Source organism: Synchiropus splendidus, chromosome 3 (genome assembly GCF_027744825.2).
Source record: "Synchiropus splendidus isolate RoL2022-P1 chromosome 3, RoL_Sspl_1.0, whole genome shotgun sequence".
NCBI classification, from domain to species: Eukaryota; Metazoa; Chordata; class Actinopteri; order Syngnathiformes; family Callionymidae; genus Synchiropus; species Synchiropus splendidus.
Window position 1 is genome coordinate 20,181,297 of NC_071336.1, and position 20,310 is coordinate 20,201,606.

At 42.6% G+C, this 20,310-nt stretch overlaps 1 protein-coding gene across 1 annotated transcript; it reads left to right on the plus strand.

Moving 5' to 3' along the window:
• The first annotated feature begins 446 nt into the window (after nt 1-446).
• Nucleotides 447-17,179, plus strand: ankrd33ba (ankyrin repeat domain 33ba). Its single transcript, XM_053860363.1, has 6 exons — nt 447-1,190; nt 13,378-13,507; nt 14,179-14,319; nt 14,828-14,969; nt 15,236-15,434; nt 15,684-17,179. The coding sequence occupies exons 1-6, from the start codon at nt 765-767 to the stop codon at nt 16,224-16,226; spliced, it is 1,581 nt and encodes a 526-aa protein (XP_053716338.1). The 5' UTR covers nt 447-764; the 3' UTR covers nt 16,227-17,179.
• Nucleotides 17,180-20,310: the final 3,131 nt, after the last annotated feature.

The window sequence follows — 20,310 nt, forward strand, 5'->3', positions numbered from 1 at the left end:
AAGCGGAGCGCCACCTGCTGAGCTCTGAAAATGAGAAGACTTTCATGAAGCCTCATCAGCCAGTCACCAGCTATATAAGTTGGAGGATGACCCTTAAAAAGGTTGGCTTGACTGACCAAATCGAGGCCCTCAACAGCAAGGATTATAGACGGTAAACAAATCCTGCTGTTACACTGGTCGCTTGTGCTCAGATATACCATGATGTCTGTCGACTGCTGGAGGTACGCTTACTACTGCTACTACTGGCTGTAATAAATAATAACAAATCATAATAATGGTTATTATTATATCTTTATTAAATCAAACTGTTAGTTGCCATTTAAATAAATTAGTCCGCTCAAGTGAACTCGAGTGGAATTAAGCTGTCCTCTGCAGACGGGGGGGTGGGGGGGAGATAAAAAGGGGGAGGGAGTTAGTTCCAGTACCATCTAATCGGATCAGCCAGTAGTAGGTTACCAAGCGTCCGCTTCTCTCCTCCTCCTGGCGCGGGTCAGTCGCGTGTGTGGAGCCGTAAAACTTCCCCTAGAGTTCCAGGATGCGACGTTTTAGGAACTTCAAGGCTGCAGCGCGCAAACGTCTATGAAAGAGACATCATCGCGGTGCGTTCAAGGACCGGTATGGACTCTTAAGTTCTCTCGGTGAACTTCAGTCATCGTCAGTCAAATGTGTTTGGGGGACTTCTGGGGTTAGTCGAGTCTAGCTTGGAGACACCAATGTCCGAGCCCCGTGTGCCCCGCGGACAGTGTGGCAGGTTCGTGGGTTAGATGGTGCTGATCACGGATGACAGAGATGGAGGCGGCGCAGCGTCGGTCCGGGTCAAGCAGCTCCAGCTCCAGCTGCAGCAGCAGAAAAGCGGCTGCGGGGTCGCCCAGGTCCACCCGACTATAGCGGAGGAGTGTGACCACTATTGTGATGAGGAGGAGGACGAAGAAAGTGCCGAGGAAGAGGAGGATGAGTTCGAAGAAGTTAACTTCGAGGACTTGGACGACGGTCGGACCATCGCTTCTGATGACTCTTTCTACCCGCTGGATGATGCGTTCGCGGACTGGGAGCGCTCTCCGTCACCGGACAGCCCGGAGCCCTTGTCCCTCTTCCAGGCCTGCAGCTCCAACAACGCCGCAATAGTCCGGATCATGATCCGCCATGGAGTCAAGCCGGAGGAGGTCATGCAGACGGACCGGAACAGCAGGGTAACGGATATAAACGACACCTCATTCTTAAAGTGGGACGTCCACTGAAAATGCTGAATCACAAACTTCTCCTTTAATATGAAACACAATATTTGTATGTCACCACGCTTCTGTCTGACTGATCAGAGGAAGTGCAGCGTTTCAACAGCAAAGTGAATCAGACAGATTCAAAAAATAAAACAATTTTCATGAGGTCAGGAAAGCCAGACAAAGTATGTTCCTCAGGCCCCTTGACAGTGTCTTCCTGGCTGTTATTATGTCAATCAAAAGGCTATTTTAACTTTCAAATGCTGATAGATACATTGACATCCATCATTGACATGTTTGTCACTTAACCATCCCCTTTAAAAATGTCAATTTGACCTTATTGATATTTGATGTCTATATCCCCATTGCAAAAAAAGCTTCACAAAGAATCAAACAAACAAACAAAATCACTATAATCCACAGGCCAGCAGGAAGACTCTTCACTCACCCAGGCCTATACTTATAGAGAGTCTTCACAGTGACCACGCACAGTCATTGTTGACCTGAGCACCTTTTCATGTCTGAAAATGGCCACTGTATGGATGACTGTACATCATTCAGGAAAAACACACAGGATTGCTACGTGCAGCGGTGCCCCATGGAAGCCCATTTCCGCCAGGTAAAAAAAAAAAAAAAAAAAAAAAAGAAACTGGGATAAAACCAAGCGAATTTTTTTTTTACTTGGTGATTTTTACTTTTTATTTATTTATTTATTTTTTCTGCTTGGTGATTTCCACCCACATTGCTAGAATGGAAATGGGCTTCCATAGGTGCCAGTCATTGAATAAAAAAAAAGAAATAAATAAAAGCATCTGCTGGCCGTGGTCGTAAGTACGGGTGGACGTAAGTCGAGCTGGTCGTAAGTTGGACGTTACTTGTACTTGTTGAAAACATACTGTTGTTACCCGAAGCAGGGAGGTGTAAGGGAGTCAGGAGATTTACCGTAGTGATATTTTTAAATAAATATATTATTACAATAAGGAAAAAATAAACATTTTCCCATTCACTTGCTAATTCAACATGAAAGATTGGTGTGACGATAAAAGGGAATGTTAACAACTACTGGTATCAAAAAGAGTATTTCCACATTTTCATCATATTTGTTTCCCTTTTCTTCTATTTATTTTGTATTTGTTTTTGAGAGACAGAACAATGAATGACTCTCTTGACAGTTTTAAAGATGTGTTATATCGTCAGTTGATAATAGTTGACATCTTAAACAGATTTGTTCTGTTGTATTCAGTGTTTATCAAAGTATGTAGTCACATGTGATGTGTGTTGTGGAATCGTGTGCAATCCAATGGTGGGTCCATTTCTCTTCCACAAGGCACAATCAATTACTGCAAAAGCAGGATTATACCTTTTGACCTCTTGAGATAGGCATCACTCCCTTGGACTTCTTTCTGTGGGGTTATGTTCAAGATATATATGTATGAGACGGCACATTACTGACTTAAAGCAAAATATTTCTGATGCCACCACGATGGTGCTGCTGCTACGGCAGATATGGCCGGAATTCCAATACCGTCTAGATAAGTTAATGGTGCCCATATTGGGGTGTATAAAAATAAAAATAAAAATAAAAATAAAAATAAAAATAAAAATAAAAATAAAAATAAAAATAAAAATAAAAATAAAAATAAAATAAAAATAAAAATAAAAATAAAAATAAAAATAAAAAATACCACCACTGTCATCTTCGCCTCACATGTAAACTGATACTGTGGCAACTGTGCCACACTCGTCCCCGTCATGTGCAGACCATGTAGTTTCATGTTGTGACTCGTGAAACTTCTGTGGTCGTATTAAAAATAATTATATCATTCATGAAATAAACAGTAGCCAGCATGAACCCTTCAAGTATGTAGAAGCATCAGCACACCATTAAGAACATGAAAAGAGATGGAATGAGATTAATTTCCAGTGAAAACATTTTTATTGACGTTGTTTTAAATTCTCATCAAATCCACATGAGGAGCCCGTAGACGTGGGTTTCCTCACCTGAGCAAGCTGCTCCAGGGTCTGTTCTGCAGTCTATGAGTCGAAGCTCAAAATTTAGGTTTTTTCTTTTTATCCCTTCTTTCTTTATTTTTAATAGGAAGAATAGCAGAATCCTGCAACCTGACCCCAAACCTACCCCTGTCCTAAAGCCAGCCAAATAAACTGAGGGCCTCATGCAGAACTAGAAGAAAGCTGATAAACTCAGCTGACTGTATATTTCTGTAACGAAAACCAAAGTCCACAGTGCTGCAAACTTGTCCTGCGACATAGGTTTGCTCATCAACCGCGTCCTCCAGACCTTGAGTCTCTATGTGTGGAGCCTTTCACTGGTCATTTTCTGGGAATGGTGAATGAGCAGCTTCCAAACTTACTGAAGAACGTGAAAGCCTCCACTTGTGTGTAAACAGCTACAGACACTACCAGTATTGTTTTGATATCAAGAAGTCGCTTTTTAAGGTCATGGAAAATACCACGAAAGTTGATAGAGATTTGGTTTTTGTGCTCACTGACGCAGCCTTAGTGAATGAACAGTTGCCCTTTCAGGTTTAACAAGCTAATTTGTTATGAAGTCCCGGTCAACAGAGACCACACGGGTCAGTGGTGGGTCCCTTCTGCAGCATTTACTCGTAGAACTGGCTCAGTTTTAACAAAGATATATTAGTTTGACCTCAATAGTAACGTTGCAGACCCCCAGGGTGAGTTCACAGTAAACAGATCAAGATGTTGACAAAATGTTGCCTGAGAGGAAAGCTAATTTTGGAGCTTGCATGATGTCAGTTTTGGTAAATTTCAAAAGAGTGTTGCAATAACATTAAAAGCCAGTTGTCTCCAACGGATACACAATTCTATCGGGGCGGCTCCCTGTTGCTGGACATGGGTTCCAAGTGCATCTGCAACGTGATCGAAGCTCATGTGCATCATTTACTGCCAAAAGAACGACGCCTCAGGCCAACAGATGAATACAGAACCATGGAACGCCAGTTAGGTCCCTTTGCTTCCTAACTAGACCGGACAATAGCTCAAGCAGGGGATCAATGAAATTGTTTAATTGTCATGAATCCATGGTGGGAAAATGTTTTTGTTGGTTAGAATCAGAATCTTCAGTATCTGTCTATCATTTTAGAAGCTTTTTGGAAAAGAAAAAGTGTATTGACCTCTGGACAGGTTTCATCTCTGCTACTCGTTTGTTTGCATTTTTATGTTAGCGTGAACTTTCATGGAAGTGATGGAGAGGCGTGTGTTATCCTTCACTGGACTTGGCGACGTATGATCACATTAAAATGATGCTCATTTCAGATCATCGAATGTAACCCAAATTGAACTAACTGTCAAGAATCAACTAGTGCAACATGGAGAAGGAAGTGGCAACATCATCTCAAAATCTGGCTCTAAATCTTACACCTGGTCCACGCTAAAATTTCATGGCATCATTTAACAAAAAACGTTTGTGAAGCTTGTGTCTCTTGTCCTGCAAAAATAAAAATAAAAATGTACATGCTACAGACAATTATGTACATGTAGACCCACAACTTAGATTGGATTCTTTTTTTTTTTTTTACTTTAACATGGATTTTCTAAATCCTAAAACATCCAAAATGCTTATGTACCTTGGTGGGGTTTGTTGCTGTTTTGTGTAGCTTCAATAAGCAATTTGTTTAATCCACAAATCACCTCTACAATATAACCATTTTTCTTGACTTAAGAGAAAGGAGATTAAATCATTTCGAAGCAATAACCATCTTTAAAGTGGGTGTCTTAATCCAAATAATCCAAGATATGATTTGCCAAACACCACCAATGTGAATAAGTAGTAAATTGCTGATATTTTGATAAGAACAAACCTGTCTCATAAATGATGTAAATCATCTGTATGTAAAAAAAAAAACTTTTACTGACACATGGTACAAAAGCAGATATAAAATTCCTTTTTAGTTGTAAATACCAGATCAAATTGAAGTAGGTTGTGCTCCCCTTTTGTCATTCGTGCTTCCTCCTCATGCTTCCAGTCTCTTTGGCCAGATTTACGAATCAAACTTGGATTATGTTGACTTTCCCTTCAACCATCCCTTCACTTCTCAGAAGTGTTGCATGTTCTTGTGACTTAATCACGGTTCATGAAACATATAGCGGGAATGACATCATTGGAATTCCAAGGTCGTCTTTGCCTCATGTGCAAACAGATGAAGGTCAAAGGTCTTAAAAGTAATCAGGGAACCCCCAAACACATGTTCATTTATGAGGCTTACGAGAGATAACAGACTGGGGTTGTGGTTGGATTGTCTGTGGAACCAATCAGCATCCTCCAACGCAGGAATGTGTCGTCCGGTACTGTTTGAAATGCTGAAATAGGGTCGACCCCGTGACTGCACAGACACGACAACACTCCACAGCCTCAGGTCAACAGGCAATTTCACTGAATAAGGCGGAGGGAGGGGAGGGCAGTGGTGAGCGTGATGCGGCTAGCAAATATAAATGAGTGGAAAAATCAAAGGGACAGTCACACACGTCTGATGTGATACAGCCACTGAGCTGCAGACAGAAAGCCGCTTAACAGGGAGAGTATTGACAGAAACATGAGCCGCTAGATCTGCCACCGTGCTGCTGTGTGAACTGGGCCAAGATGCCATTTCTCAAGGCACGAGACAGTGAGATTATATCGGCCTGAACGGAGACTTCAGAGTGGGATTACTACCTTAGTTGGGGTTAACACGGGCGCACGCTCGTTGTTCAATAAAGGGTATTAACACAAGTCAATACAATGAACAGAGATGAGAGGGATATCTGCTCATATGGGAGATTGATGGTTTGTGTTATCCACACCCAGCCTGAATGGAAGTCTTTTAGGGATGCAACTGGTCATCAGTGTCATTTGTCATGAAACTATTTTTTTTGTCTTTATTTAGATTTTTTTAAAATGTGAAACAGACTTAAGTCAAGAAAAGAAAATTAAAAACTGAAGCATTAACACTGGTAAAAAAAAAAAACAAACTCATACGAATGTATTTTGTCATGCAACTTAAAAGTCCAATATTGGTCAATAAATCTTTATTTTACTTGCTGCAGCGACACAATTTGGTTTAAAATTAGGGGTGGGATTTGAATAAAAAATATTCTAGTTAATTAGAGAATTTGTGATTAATTCATCTCAATTAATCACAGTTTAATGGTATAAGAATATTTGCCACAAGAAGCAAAATTTGAGTGAATTTGGTATATTACTGAATCAAATGATGGACCCATACTTACATTTAAACAACAAAATATTGTTTATTTTGCATCAGTTTGACAATAGCACAATAAATCAGAATGGTGACTATATTCAAGTTTTTATATCACCTTATTTAAACAGATCACTTCTGTTTGCTTTTGTTCAGGGATTCCTCCATGTTTGTTGTTGTTGTTATCATCCTAGCTGCCACGTGTCTTGTGCATCAGTGCGGACCAGGAACTCCTGCACTTACAAAGGTTCTCTGTTGTCTGGAGAGCAAAATGATTATTACATTAAATTAAATTAAACAATAACCAGAGTGGAAATTAATGCTTTCCTCATGCGAACGTTTATTTTCACCAGATACTGTGAAGAACATTCTTTAGAATCACCTATGAGGCACTGAAAAGGTTCGAAACATGTAAAAAGCGTGACATGGTGAGCACGCTGTGCGATTAATTGAGATTAAAAATTTTAATGCATTAAAAGCCGTAGATCATGCATACACTTTTGTGGGTCCACGATGTTTGCAGCCAAGTATCTGATGAACAATAAGACAATTTACCACATAAGCTGAGGTTTTGCCTGAAGTGCCCAAAACAAGACGCAAAATTATGGGCCAGCAAAATAAGACAACAGTCTGGTGTGAAAGGGCTGCGAGGCTGGTGACACATTACTGCATCACAAAACCCAAGGCCTGAGATATTAAAAGCCACTGCTGTGTTACGCTTGAGTGAGCGGCCTGGATGCTGGTGAAGTTCTCACTATTGTCTTGTGTTGCTGTGGCGAGTATTCTTGTCTGACTCCTCTACTCGCTGGTGAAAAAGTATTTGTGACAACAGGAGTGAGAATGTAAACCGGCCGGTATTGTCATGTGACCAGCAGATAGCCGCTTGTGTGGCCCTCTCTCTCTCTCTCTCTCTGACTGATAACAGCTAAGCCTTTCTATTCCTAGAGCTGGATATAACCCAGATTACTTTGCATGTGTACAAGTGTGTACATGTGGGTGTTTGTGTATCAACACTAATAAGTTGGTCAGAACTGGAGTTGACACTTCATCAGAGCCACTGACCTTGTTTAGGGAGGGAAGATTGAGTCCTCCAAGCCATGAAATGATGCTTCTAAAAAAGTCATTTCAACACATTTAACGGCGACTAAAACAGCTCAAACATGGGATTATGTCGTGTTAATGGGAACAGAAAGCCAATATTGGCGTTAAATGATCGCTGGCCGGAGCTGAACTTCATCTGCATCTTGTCAATTAAACAACAGGCTGCTGATCGTTCGACACCACTGAAGGCCCGGAAACGACACTGGGAATTAGCGAGAATTAAAAACGCTTGAAAGCAAATCTGACAAGCTGCTCGGACGCAGAACATTTAACCTCGCGAAAATCAGGAAGTGGTGAATTTGGAACATTTGAGCTGACTGTATTTGAACTGAGGAGATTATAGTCTGACAGGACAGATGTCTGCGTCCATCAGCATGAAGTAATAAAAGCTTTCAAACTGCTGTCGTCTGCATCTTCATTTGTCCTACATGCCAAATACATAATCCTGTTCTGGGAGCTATTGCTTCAATCTAACTCCTTTAAAGTCCTATATTTAGATGGAGCATCGTTTGGCCCAGAAAACACAATGATTGTATCGTTGAGCGGCTATATTTAAATCTTTGATGGCCGGTGATGTCATCACTGGGTCACAGCTGCTGTGTAAACTGCAATATGAAGCGATGGAATGTTTCTTTCGGCGAGAAGTATGAGTTGATCGCACGTCATGTGATCGTAATGTATGCAAATGCAAATGTTCCCACCACACTGGAGGTTTTTGTGACTGTCTGTTACCTGTGAAGTTAGTTCAAATGAAGTATTTTTCATCACGTTTTCAGGAAAGGTCCACTCTTGGGTGTCACTCTTTCCAAAGCCACTGTTCTTCCCTGCCCTCTGTGTGTGATGTGCGAGCGAGTTCCGGAATATTGCCGCCACCTACTGTCCCTTCAACCACATTACTGCCGACTATATTTCAAATGATGGAGAATGTGTTACATCAAATAGGTAAAGGAGATGAAGGACAATATGGGTTTCATTTCTGAAGAAAAAGGGAGGTTAAACATGCTTGTCTGCAGTTAAGTTTGTGAGTGTGTTTTCTTGTGTAGCCATCCTCGTTTGACATTGTGTTGAGATTTTTACTGGGCCCCATCACTCCAAGCCTCAATTTGAGGATGAAAAGGTCAAAATTATTTGGTAATTACAGTTTTTTTTAGTTTGGTTAAGCATTATAGTTAAGTATAGCCATTTGTTTTGGATGGTTAGGTTTAGGGTCAGAGGCTGGGGAAACAAGCGGTCCCCACAAAGATGGTGTGACAAACCTGTGTGTGCGTGTGCGTGGTTGCGCGGCTGTTGGCACTTGACTTTATAAAGAATGAGCAACAGAAACTCAATTTAGTCATTAGTTAAACCATGTTTTTGTCTTCACATATTTCATTATGATTGAACCAGCCAGAGCAATGTGAAGTCAACAGGAAACTAACAAACAAACAACATTCTCCTGTGGGCGTTGAAGTGAAGCACTTTCATGAGAAAGTGTTCTCATTTTCAGTGGCCACTGGATGGCACTCTGCTGTGTTGGGCGACTTGTTGAGTCCTGAAAATGAGGACTGTTTCCTGACTCCTCACCAGCCCATCTCTAGTGAGCAGTGCGTGACTCTTACATGTAAAGAAAGAAAACCTTCCTCAAAAAGTTGCCCTGTTATTGTGGAACAGGCACCTGCTAAAGCATGCATGGTGTCTCAGTAGCTCAGATTTAGCTTCTGTGCTGTCAAACTACTTGGATTCACATTGGAAGAAAAGACACAATGAGCTTTACTTTAGGACTACTTGCTAGTGAAATTGAACTGACTGATGACTGGACTGGTGGGGACATGATGAAAGCTCCGGCCACAGGGGGCCAGCTGCGGCCTGCTGCAGGAAGCATGTGGCTGCAGACCCCTGACCAGGAGGCAATAATTGGAAGCAGAGGATCTTTGCTTGTCATCAGCCCATGATTGCTGCTAAGCTTTATCAATTATCCCTGCTGTGTGCAGATGTGCACCACGGCAAATCGGCCCGACTCTGATCTCGTACATTTCCATTTTCCGCTGCTTTCATTCGGTCTAATCAAACCGTAAAATCAGTTAAGAGCACGCGGTGTGTGGGATTGTTGCCAACCAGTGAGTTGCTGTGAAGGATTTGAACGGCTCTGGCCGAGAAGTCAAACATGAGTGCCACATTTCAGCTGGGCTATTTCTGTGAATCTGTGAGGTGTCATTGCTCATTGTTCACCGTGTGTGAGCCTTTGAATACACACTAGACTTGATGATCCTGGTTAACAATAGCAAGTACATTTTTAACCGCTAGACTAGCAGAGCATTTGTGAGCTGGGTGGCTCGACCTGTAACTGTGCGCCCACCTGTAAGTTGGGGGCAGCTAGTTTAAAGTACGCCATAAAGTATGCTTCTTTAAATGCCTCATTAGCTCTCTTTGGCACTTGACCACCTAAAGGGGCCAGATCCTGAGCTTTTTATGGACTTTTGAAATGTAAATATTGGGTTAAAAAATGACCTTTTATTGAAAAACTCCAGTGAGAAGTGGTGCAAACCGTTGAGACATATATAAATATAATGGCACTGGCTGGTACTCCGATTTTATTTATTATTTATTCAGTCATTTACTTTGGAAAGCCATGCTTAGAGTACCTACCAAGTACCTGAGCCACTGAAGGAAAGTTCCACATTTGAAACAAACAAGTGAGAAAACTTGGAAATGCATGATGATGCATTTGACAGAAAACCAAAAATGCATGAAGGTCAACAGTCATCACCCATTTCTCATGTATATTTGCTCTGCTTTTACTTTAGAGGTTATTTAATTGTAGACGGTCTTAGCTGCTCTGTGAATCACTTGGTAATACATTTTAACATGGAGGAGAAGTGCTCTGCATTTTAGTGTGAAGTGATGGAGGAGCTCTGCGCCCTGGACTCGTCCTCTGTTGGTCATAAAACAGAGCCTGAAAATGTTATCTGTAGTGATGCGGGCCGACGTGCACCCAGCGTGACAAAGCCAGGGCTGGATTTATTAGACAAGTTGAAATAACCATCTAACAATGCTGTGACAGTATATCCAACGTCGACTGAGTTTTCTCTCTTTGCAGAGTTAAAATAAAAAAAACTGTGTCAAACTTTTTCAACACTCACGAAGCCCTTGCAGTTTAGTCTGAACCCATGATGTACGCGGAGTATCAGAGAGGAAGTGCTGCATGTGCTCAGCGTGTTCTTGTTCCTCTGAGTGAAAGTAGCTGCTTTCTGCTGACTGGCTGCTCCAGACAGGCTGCAGGGCATGAAGTTTAAGTACATGGCTGCAACGTTGGGCCAAGAATGAGAGAATCCGGCGGAGACACGGGCACATCCTGCCTGACAACCTGCATCTATGACTTTTCCCCACGCTCTCCCTGGGAAATCACCCCATTGTGTCTGGGAAGATTTATGATACTTTGAAGCAGGCGGCTTCTTTGAGCTAAAATGCGTGACATTAATTGTCGATTAATTTGAGCGTGCGATTAGTAAATGCAGATGAACAAATGACTGAGCGGATTCTGGCATATGTGGGGATAAAGTTGGGAAGAGTGGGTGGCAAACTTTGCAACTTCAGAACCCTCCCGGCTTTCTCTGTGCTAATTCTTATTCATTATTCTATTTATTAATTTCCCTGAGATAGAACTTTTGATCACCTCCGTGGGGAAAAGTTTGGCGCTGTAACACGCTGTGCCTGGAAACCAAGATGAAAAGCCAATAATGCCAAAAGGTGCCAAGCATCAAGTTGATTTACCGAGCGCTCGGATGAGGGGAACATCATGTCACTGAATTAGATTAACAAATGAGGACAGCAGGGAGCTGTTACCGGCGCGTCAACACATTGTTTAAGTTTCATCTCCAAGCTGCATTTCCCCCTGAAATCAGCGCCTCATGCATGCAGTTCTGAAGAAAACTAGAAACTACATTTGTATGGAACCTGCTTTAGTGAAGACTCACATCTAAACTGTTCACAAACTATTTTGTGTTTGTGTTTTGGGCTGTTCAGTTTGAACTGTGATCAATGGGTTTCCATGCACTTTTATTGAAATGGCATGTTTTCAAATAATTGCTTGGCAAAGATAAAGGGCAAATGTAGAGCAGCCATTTGCAAACCACAAACAAACACACAAAGAGGAACCATACAGAGCAAAGGTCCATACGCATTATTGAAAGACAAGGATAGGGCTAAAGAAACATTCTCTGTAAACAGCAGAAAAATATGGCGGACAAGAGCCTGCAGCAGAACCTTGTGGCTTTCTGTTCCCAGAAAGAAAAAAAAGTTTGTATCTGTCTATGTATCTGACAGCTACGACTATGCATAGTCTAGTTGTTGTAGAAAAGAAGTTTTCAGAAACAACATGCAGTGAGGGAAAAGTTAAAGTTCTGATTTGACAAAAAAAAAGAATGTATGTAGTCATGATGCTGAGGACAGGCAAAAATGTATTCCTTTATTTCTATTTCCAGATTTATTCCCTTATTTTGTCACTCCTAGTATATAAAGGAAGTTTAAATTATAAACTAATATATATAATACATCTCTTTAAAAAAAGAATTCAGTTAAAGCTAATAAAATGATTATGAAGCGATGGCACAGCAAAGTGCCCACCTGCCCTCACCTCCTACTTCAATCCTCTTCATGTTCAAGGTCATTGTCTTCCAGTTTTCCTACTTGTTTCTTCCATCTCTAAGATCCACCCTGTCTTCTGTCTCTCCTCTCCACATGAGCATTCCCTCTCATCCAATCTATTCACTGCACTCCACTCTCACAGGAAGTGCAGACATATAATAAACATCTTCCTACTCTCCTTACTGTACTTCTTGTCTTTTTGCATCAAAACTGTGAAGCCCGTCGTCTTGTTCTATCCAGCCTACACTCTCTTCTTCGCCTCCTCAGATCTTTATCCATAAGAGACAATGTATCATACATGATGCACGTACAAAAATTCTGTTGAAATTTGGACAATTAATTCTTAACATGCATCATTTATTTTCAATGAAGTGGCAATTCTCAGCTTACGAATCGTTGCAGATTTCATTTAAAATGCTTGTAAGAGGTGAATTAGAGAACCCGTTTCAGGACTGTTAATACTGTGTGTTTTCATTGGGTGAAGTAAAGACCTGAAGATGTGGCTGTTTACTTCAGTCGGGAACTCTATGTCTGTCCTGAGTTACTCTGGGGTGGTAAACATGTTTGTCTTGGCTAATAAACGTGTGCACGCGCCGGAAAACACCAGCTTTTATAGTAGTTTTCCAGGCTGCGACGTGAACCCACACGAAGACACAGGCACACACGGGTTTGTCACACCGTCTTTGTGGGGTCCTGTCTTTGCCCTAATGCTTTCCTCTGCCTCTGACCCTAAACCTAACCATCTAAAATAAATGGCTATCCTTAACCAGGACTGCGAACCCAACTTACACCCAGTTTTAACGTCTCAGATATTTTGAAGTCTGTGTGGTCCAGCAAAAGGGCCCCACTAACGCCTAAGGGCAGCACAAGGAGATGTTTTCCCCAAAACTGGACCTAAATATGCTTAAGCACACACACACTCAGCTGAGACAACGTGTACGCACGTATCACACCGGGAGTTCAAGATGGTTCAGATCACAGTAAAGCACAACAGATGTCATATTTCCACGAGATATTAGATAAGAAAGATGCATGAAGGTCTCCAGAGACCTTCACTGAGTGTTGTGGTTGTTTTCTCTCTTTAAACTATTTTTTTCTACACTCTCAGCAAGTCACCGCAGTTTAGCTTCATCTCCTTTGACAAGTCTTTTTATATCTTCCAAACAATTTCCTGCTGATGGTAACTGAAGTCTCATTTTTTTGTCTCCACTTCTCAGACGGGGCTGTTGGTGGCCTGCTACCAAGGTTTCGTGGATGTCGTCATCGCGCTATCGCAGTGTCCGTATCTGGACGTCAACTGGCAGGACAGCGAGGGAAACTCAGCCCTCATCACAGCTGCACAAGCAGGTGGGACTTGCACTCACCGCAATGATGATGTGTGAAAAAACAGATCACAAAATACACTCAACAGATATTGAAAGAAACCTGACTGGAGAAGACGTGAATTTCACAGGTTTTAAGTTAAGAGTAATTTACATAAATGACATGCTACAGTTCAGTTTGGCAACATGAGATTCATTTTCAAGAAAGCAACTGATAACTCTGGAGTGTTTCTGAATAAACGTCAGTCACACTCATGGGAATTTGTTTTCATTCGATCATATTTGTATGAACAAGGATTACAAGGATGGAGAAACTCGCCTTTTCAGTATCTAACAGCAGCTTTTCAATGATCAAAGTGTTTTGCAAGAGCAACCACTTCCTGCGTTATTATAAATCAAGTAAAGAGAGCAGTGTAGAATACAGTTCCATGTGCTACAGACTTGATTTTAAGAAGAGGTGAACATCTGTGGACCCCACGTCTTGAGGCCAAAAATCCACAAACAGATTGAGAAGATGGAAAATTTATAGGAGTGAGAGAGAAAAAAAAACATCCTCAGGCAGTTGTATCATGGCTTGTTGATTTGGAGAGACGTGTGCAGGGACGGAGGAGTGTCACGTGTGTGGCGGGGTCTCTGGATTAACAGAAACAAACTTCTGATCAGACTTTTGTCATTCTCTTTTTGGGGTCTTCGAAGGGCACATTACAATCACCAACTATCTGCTCAACTACTACCCCGGACTGGACATCGAGCGGAGGAACTGCCACGGTTTCACCGCTCTGATGAAGGCAGCCATGCAGGGGCGGCTGGAGTGTGTGCGCTCACTCATGATGGCAGGTGCGCAGAAAAACCTGGAGTCAACCGTGATGCCTATCATCTACCTAAAATTAGATTCTCATGGACAACACCTTCCTGGCTTTCTATGATCTACCCATGCTTACATGCTTTCTCAGGGCACTCTGGTTTCCTCCCGCAGTGCAAAAAGCGGTTAAATATTTTCTGCTTATGAGCATGTGACTACTGCATGTAGCTTGTGGCACCTCCAGATATCAGTCACAGGCGTTTGTATCTGACTGCTGAAGGAAAGTATGACTGAGAATGGAAATGTGTTCATTCATGGAAATCAGTCTCAAGAACAGGAAGTGAAAGACTTCATAACAAGTCCAATTTAGTGAGTCTGATATTTGTTCTTTATGCTGTAATAAAGCATAATAGCATATAGATTTTCTTATTTTATTTTTATTTTTAATAATTTCTTGCGGTTAGGGAAGAATAGGAACCAGAATATTTCGTGCACAGTTCAGTTCATTGCCGTATAAAACTCCTGCTTGTCTGTTGCTAACAGGAGCAGCGCTCAATGCTAAAGACTACGGCCGCCACTTGACTCCCCGGGAATGGGCCTTATTTACAGGCCGTTACGAAACGGCTTGGTTGATGACGCGGCTGATGGAAAGACCCTGTCCTCTGCAGTTCTGTGATTCTTACAGGTAAAATGAATATGACTCAAGACTCAACTCAAGTGTTTCAAGTGTTTTGGACGGGAAACTAGAGCTATAAAGGTCACGATCACTCCTGCATCTAAAGTTGTTTCACCCCAATAACATGAATATTTAAGCTTCCAGTGTGTAAAGATTCATTAAGATATTAGACTTGCATCTTGTAACGCACCACACTGAGATCTACTAGTGTTTTTGCCAACAACATGGATTCCCCCTCGACTTGTCGGCTTGTATTAATGACAAACTTGTCTCAGCCTAGAGTGGCCCCCCTTGGCGGGGCTGGTGGCCAGAGCCCAGGAGCCCCGCGGGTGTTTGAAGCGCCTCTCTGACACTTTGCGGAACGTCTTCAACATTGCAAATGTCACCAACCCGGAGGACGAAGGCGTGATCGACCACATGGTTTCTGTCACCACTGCCATGAGGAGTCCCTTCATCGCCGTGGCGTGCCACACTGTGAGTGCTCACTACACTGCGACAGCATTGTCACTGTGCGAAGATGAAAACATCCACTTCTTGTTTATGTTTGGGGAAGCGATCTTGGATTGCATAGTCAGGGTGGTGAGGATTCCTCCACTTTCCGACTGGGAAATCTTAGTTCCAAGTCGGAGCACAACCCGAACACAATGTAACTAGCTACACCAAAGACACACAAATGAGAGACAACATTAAACATTGTGAAACAAATTGAGTTTTTCCCACCAGGTGTGTCCCGACAGCCCCCCGTGTGTTGGAAAGCGCCACTACGCAGTTCCTGAGATCATCCGTCAGCATCGTGCCAAGGAGCTCCGGGCCGTCAACCCTGAGCGGTTTGACGCTCACCTCAAACTCTTCCAGAACTCCCGCGTCACGCTAGTGGCAAAGCACCCCGACCGCCGCGCCAGCCTTCAACCCCAAAGTCTGGTGACTCGGAATCGGAGCTCCAGCGTGGGCAAAGTGGTCTTAAGCGAGAACATGGAGGTGAGACGGACCAGCCTCCTCCCCATGCACATGATGCTCAGGAGAAGCAGCGTCCGGCCAGGCTTCAGCATTCCCAAGGTCAGGGTCTCCAAAGCCCCCACACCAACGTACGAACCAGAGAAGGTTCGGAGGAAGAGCAGTGCCAAAGATGGCGGCGGGCACTTTCTGCAGATTCCAAAGTGGCGCTACAAGGAGCTTAAAGAGGAGAGGAGGAAAGCCGAGGAGGCTGAGAGAAGGAGGCTGGAGGCCCTGACTAAGAAACACCTCACTGCAGGCAAGAGGAAATAACATCACAGTGTCCAAGGGAAGCGACCAAAAATAACAAAGCTTTATTATTCAACCCGTCAGGAAACACGCTCAGGGTGAAGTTACCAGCAACTTTCCGAGGAAATTTTTTAATGTCTCAATTGTGCTCATGGAGCAAAAGATCTCCTTTATATTTGAAGGTCTGTAACAACTCCACTGTGATGCCAGGGTCAGCTCAGCTCTCTTCGCTAAACGTGTCCAAAGAAAATTTTTCTTTTTTTCTCAATCCACAGTTGAAACTAGTGAAATGATACTTGAAATGTTTTATAGCAAGTTTATGTTTTCTAACTTATTGCTGGTCCAAAGAGCCAGTCTCCAAGTAAACATGTATAATAAGGAAGTGTCTCATTGAAGCATTTTTGTTTTTTAATCATGGAGACATTTCCAGTAATGTCACCTGCGTACACTGAACTGTGAGCTGGGACGACTATTGAGCCTGTTTTGAAGCTGTTTATTGTGATAATGCTGTGAATGTGTAGTCATTTTATATTCTAGTGCTTTGAATATTTTTATTAATTGTGATGCTTCAGCCAGATTTTAGTGTGTTTCCGGGAGAACGTGAAGCACTCTGGTTTGTAACGTGCAATTGAATTCCTGTCCGAAATTCAAAGCGTTTATATGGTAGCAGCTACTGCTAACTAATGCTATTGTTCACTCTGGTTCTTTTCAAGAGGACGGTGACTGTTATTATTCCTAAATAAAGTTTATAAAGAAAGTAAAACTGTGATTCTTTTATTTATAATATTTGTTGCGTAACTTGAAACAGTCACCAACTTTTGACCCACTACACTATCATGAGCTACCCACCAGGAAATCGCATTTCTTGCTGCTTTTACACCGTGTTCAGAAATGACATTGAACCACTTCTTTTAAATCTGAACTTAGACTTGACTTCCTGAAGCTCAAAATGAAACATCTCCATCAGCAGTCCGTCCGACCCTCTGATTTAACGTGCCAGGAATAAGAACCCCCGTCAGTTTAAACACTCTGGGTCGAGGCGGACGCAGTAAATTAACATTGTTTGGGATTTTTTTTTTCCCTCAGAACAATTTCACGGTCATAACTTCTCTCTGCAATTGCAGCTTAAGTGCCTTCCAAGAGTGTGTGTCTAATATACATGGTGATTAGCTGCAGTTGGGTCACGAGGGAGCAGGGCTGCTGAATTGTTCCTTCAAATAAACTTCACTGACTTCAGAGTGGCAATCTGCTTAGATACAGCTGAGAGGAAGTCATTTGAAGAAGAAGGGAAGCGCAGTTATTCACCACATTTGGGGGGAAAAAGAAGTGAAATTACAGGATTAACATATTTAATATAGAGAGGACTTTTTCTGCAAATGAATAATTTGTCCACCAACTGGCACTTGACATCTTTTCCTTTTAAAGAGCAGTTTACCTGCGTGTGTTGACACTCATTTGGACTTCTTCTGGAAGTCCTGTCTGCGGTGTGAATGAGAGACGGTCCTATTAGTCTGGGTTGCTTCATCCGATATTCAGGTCATCTTCGTAGCTGGAACAGCTGTAGGATGGGATTGTAACCTGAGATTATAAAAGGCTACAGCCTTGCCAGACACACCCCTGCACACCTCGTCCGACCCAAATCCCCCATGGAAACACAGCAGTGATACCAGAGCACAGGCTCATGCCAAAACAGTTATTGTGTCATCATGGCCGACCAGATCGGTGACACGACCATGACTCTCACTGGCCTCATATCGCAGCTCTTACCCTCTGCTGGCCGCTTGTGGCACAGACCTAAAATATTAAGAGCACAGTGTGAAGAAATTTAGAAAAAAAAAAATAAAAATAAAAATAAAAATTACATGTCCAGTGGGGCCACATTATATTTTGTCAATCGCAAGGGCCCAGTCCAGTTGTCAGAAAAATAAATGCATAGAAATGAAGAAACTAATAAACAAACAAAAAGGTTATGAAGTAGTTTGCATACTATTTTTTTTATCATATTATATTATATCTCACCTTCACCTTCACCTTCTTCTGCCGCTTATCCGGGGTCGGGTCGCGGAGGCAGCATTCGGAGCAGGGAAGCCCAAACTTCCCGGTCCGCACAAACCTCCTCCAGCTCCTCCCGGGGGATCCCGAGGCGTTCCCAGGCCAGACCGGAGACATAATCTCTCCAGCGAGTCCTGGGTCTTCCCCGGGGTCTCCTCCCGGTAGGACATGCCCGGAACACCTCCCCAGGGAGGCGTCCAGGGGGCATCCGGATCAGATGCCCGAGCCACCTCAGCTGGTTCCTCTCGATGTGGAGGAGCAGCGGCTCCACCCCGAGCTCCTCCCGGATGACCGAACTCCTCACCCTATCTCTAAGGGTGCGCCCAGCCACCCTGCGGAGGAAACTCATCTCAGCCGCTTGTATCCGCGATCTCATCCTTTCGGTCACTACCCAAAGCTCGTGACCATAGGTGAGGGTGGGAACGTAGATCGATCGGTAAATCGAGAGCTTCGTCTTGTGACTCAGCTCTCTCTTCGCCACGACGGCGACGATATTATATCATATTATATAATATATTATTATATTATATTAAATTAAATTATATTATATGGGTAAAACATTGATGGATTTATTTATTTATTATTAAATAAATTGATACATACTGGTAAAAAAAAATGGCGACGCAAAAAAAAAAAAAATTCCAAAATAATATCAAAATTTAATTAAAATAGAAAATAGATAAGAAGTGAGCAACATGCACAATATCAAAAAGTGACATTTTATAAATGACACTGACCGCAGGTTTCTTATCATGGAACACAGAACTTGAATCAACTTTTTCAGGAACAGTATGGGCTGTGCACATTCCCCCGCTGTGACACTTGTGGCTGAGATCGCGCTCAGCACTGGTATGTCGCTGTAACTTGGTCATTTTGACCTCATATGAACAGAAAACAAACATGCGCGGCTCAGCCGGCGGAACAGTTGACTGAACTGCTGCAGAGGTGGAAGATTTTCAGGTTGGTCCGCAGACGATTTGACCGGTCACAACCAGCCGAGTCCAGCTTGTGTGGCCCCCTCGGTCCACATGGCGACAGCTGGTGGTGTTTGCTCAGTAATGATGTCATCCGCTGACTCCTAATGAAATTGACTTTGGTCACCTTGATTGTTTTATGAGGCCGGAAAGAAAGTTGTACTAACCATTTAATATGACAAACTTCTGAGTCTGGCTCAGACGTGTTTAGACAGCGAGCCACACACTGGAGTCTTGGATACGTCTGTCACTGCATCATTGGGTCGGGAGAAACTAGAAGGACTGGACATAACGTCGCTGAAGATTTAACCCATTATAAACCAGTTCTGCAGCCTTTTGTCACAGTACAGACTGAATTATGAATTATTAACAGTTGTCATAAAACATTTTGTTCATTAGAGTTGTAGAATATTGCAGTCATCATTCACACCATTCTTTAAATATTCAGCAGAATCTTGTGACACTGAAAAAGCTGGATGTTAAAGAGCAAGATCTTTGTACATCATAATGACGACTAATACGCTTAACATTCGGAAGGAATTGAATTTTCAAGTGTTTGTGTGGGCCAAAAAAAATGTCCCTGAGCCTCCACTGTACCAAATACACAGTGATCTGTCAATAAGATCGATGACATTCAGAAGTGCATTTCTTATTTCCAAGTGATGTTTCTATCTGGATCCAGAGACGAACCCATGCATGCATCACCAGTCGTGACAGTTGACACCCCGACTGCTGTGGAGCCCCAAAAGAATTATGACATATCACTGCAAGTGATTTGTGGCACATCCACTTATTCAGAGTGTAGTGATGAGCCTAAAGGTGAAAAATGACTTGGAGCTAACACGCACCGGGTCACAGCATGGTGTAAAATAAACTCCTTCCTGAAGAGGAACTTGAAGCCTTATTTCTGACAGTGGTTTGAATGAAAGCGACGGGGGAATATGAAGGTTGTTTGGGTGCTATTTTGGGGTCCTTCACAGACTTGAGTCCACAGTTTTGGGAGCTAATTGGAGTTGACAGAACACCTGGTAGGTGCTGCTCGTGTAAAGACGGATTATGCTACCAACATGGTGCTGATGCAA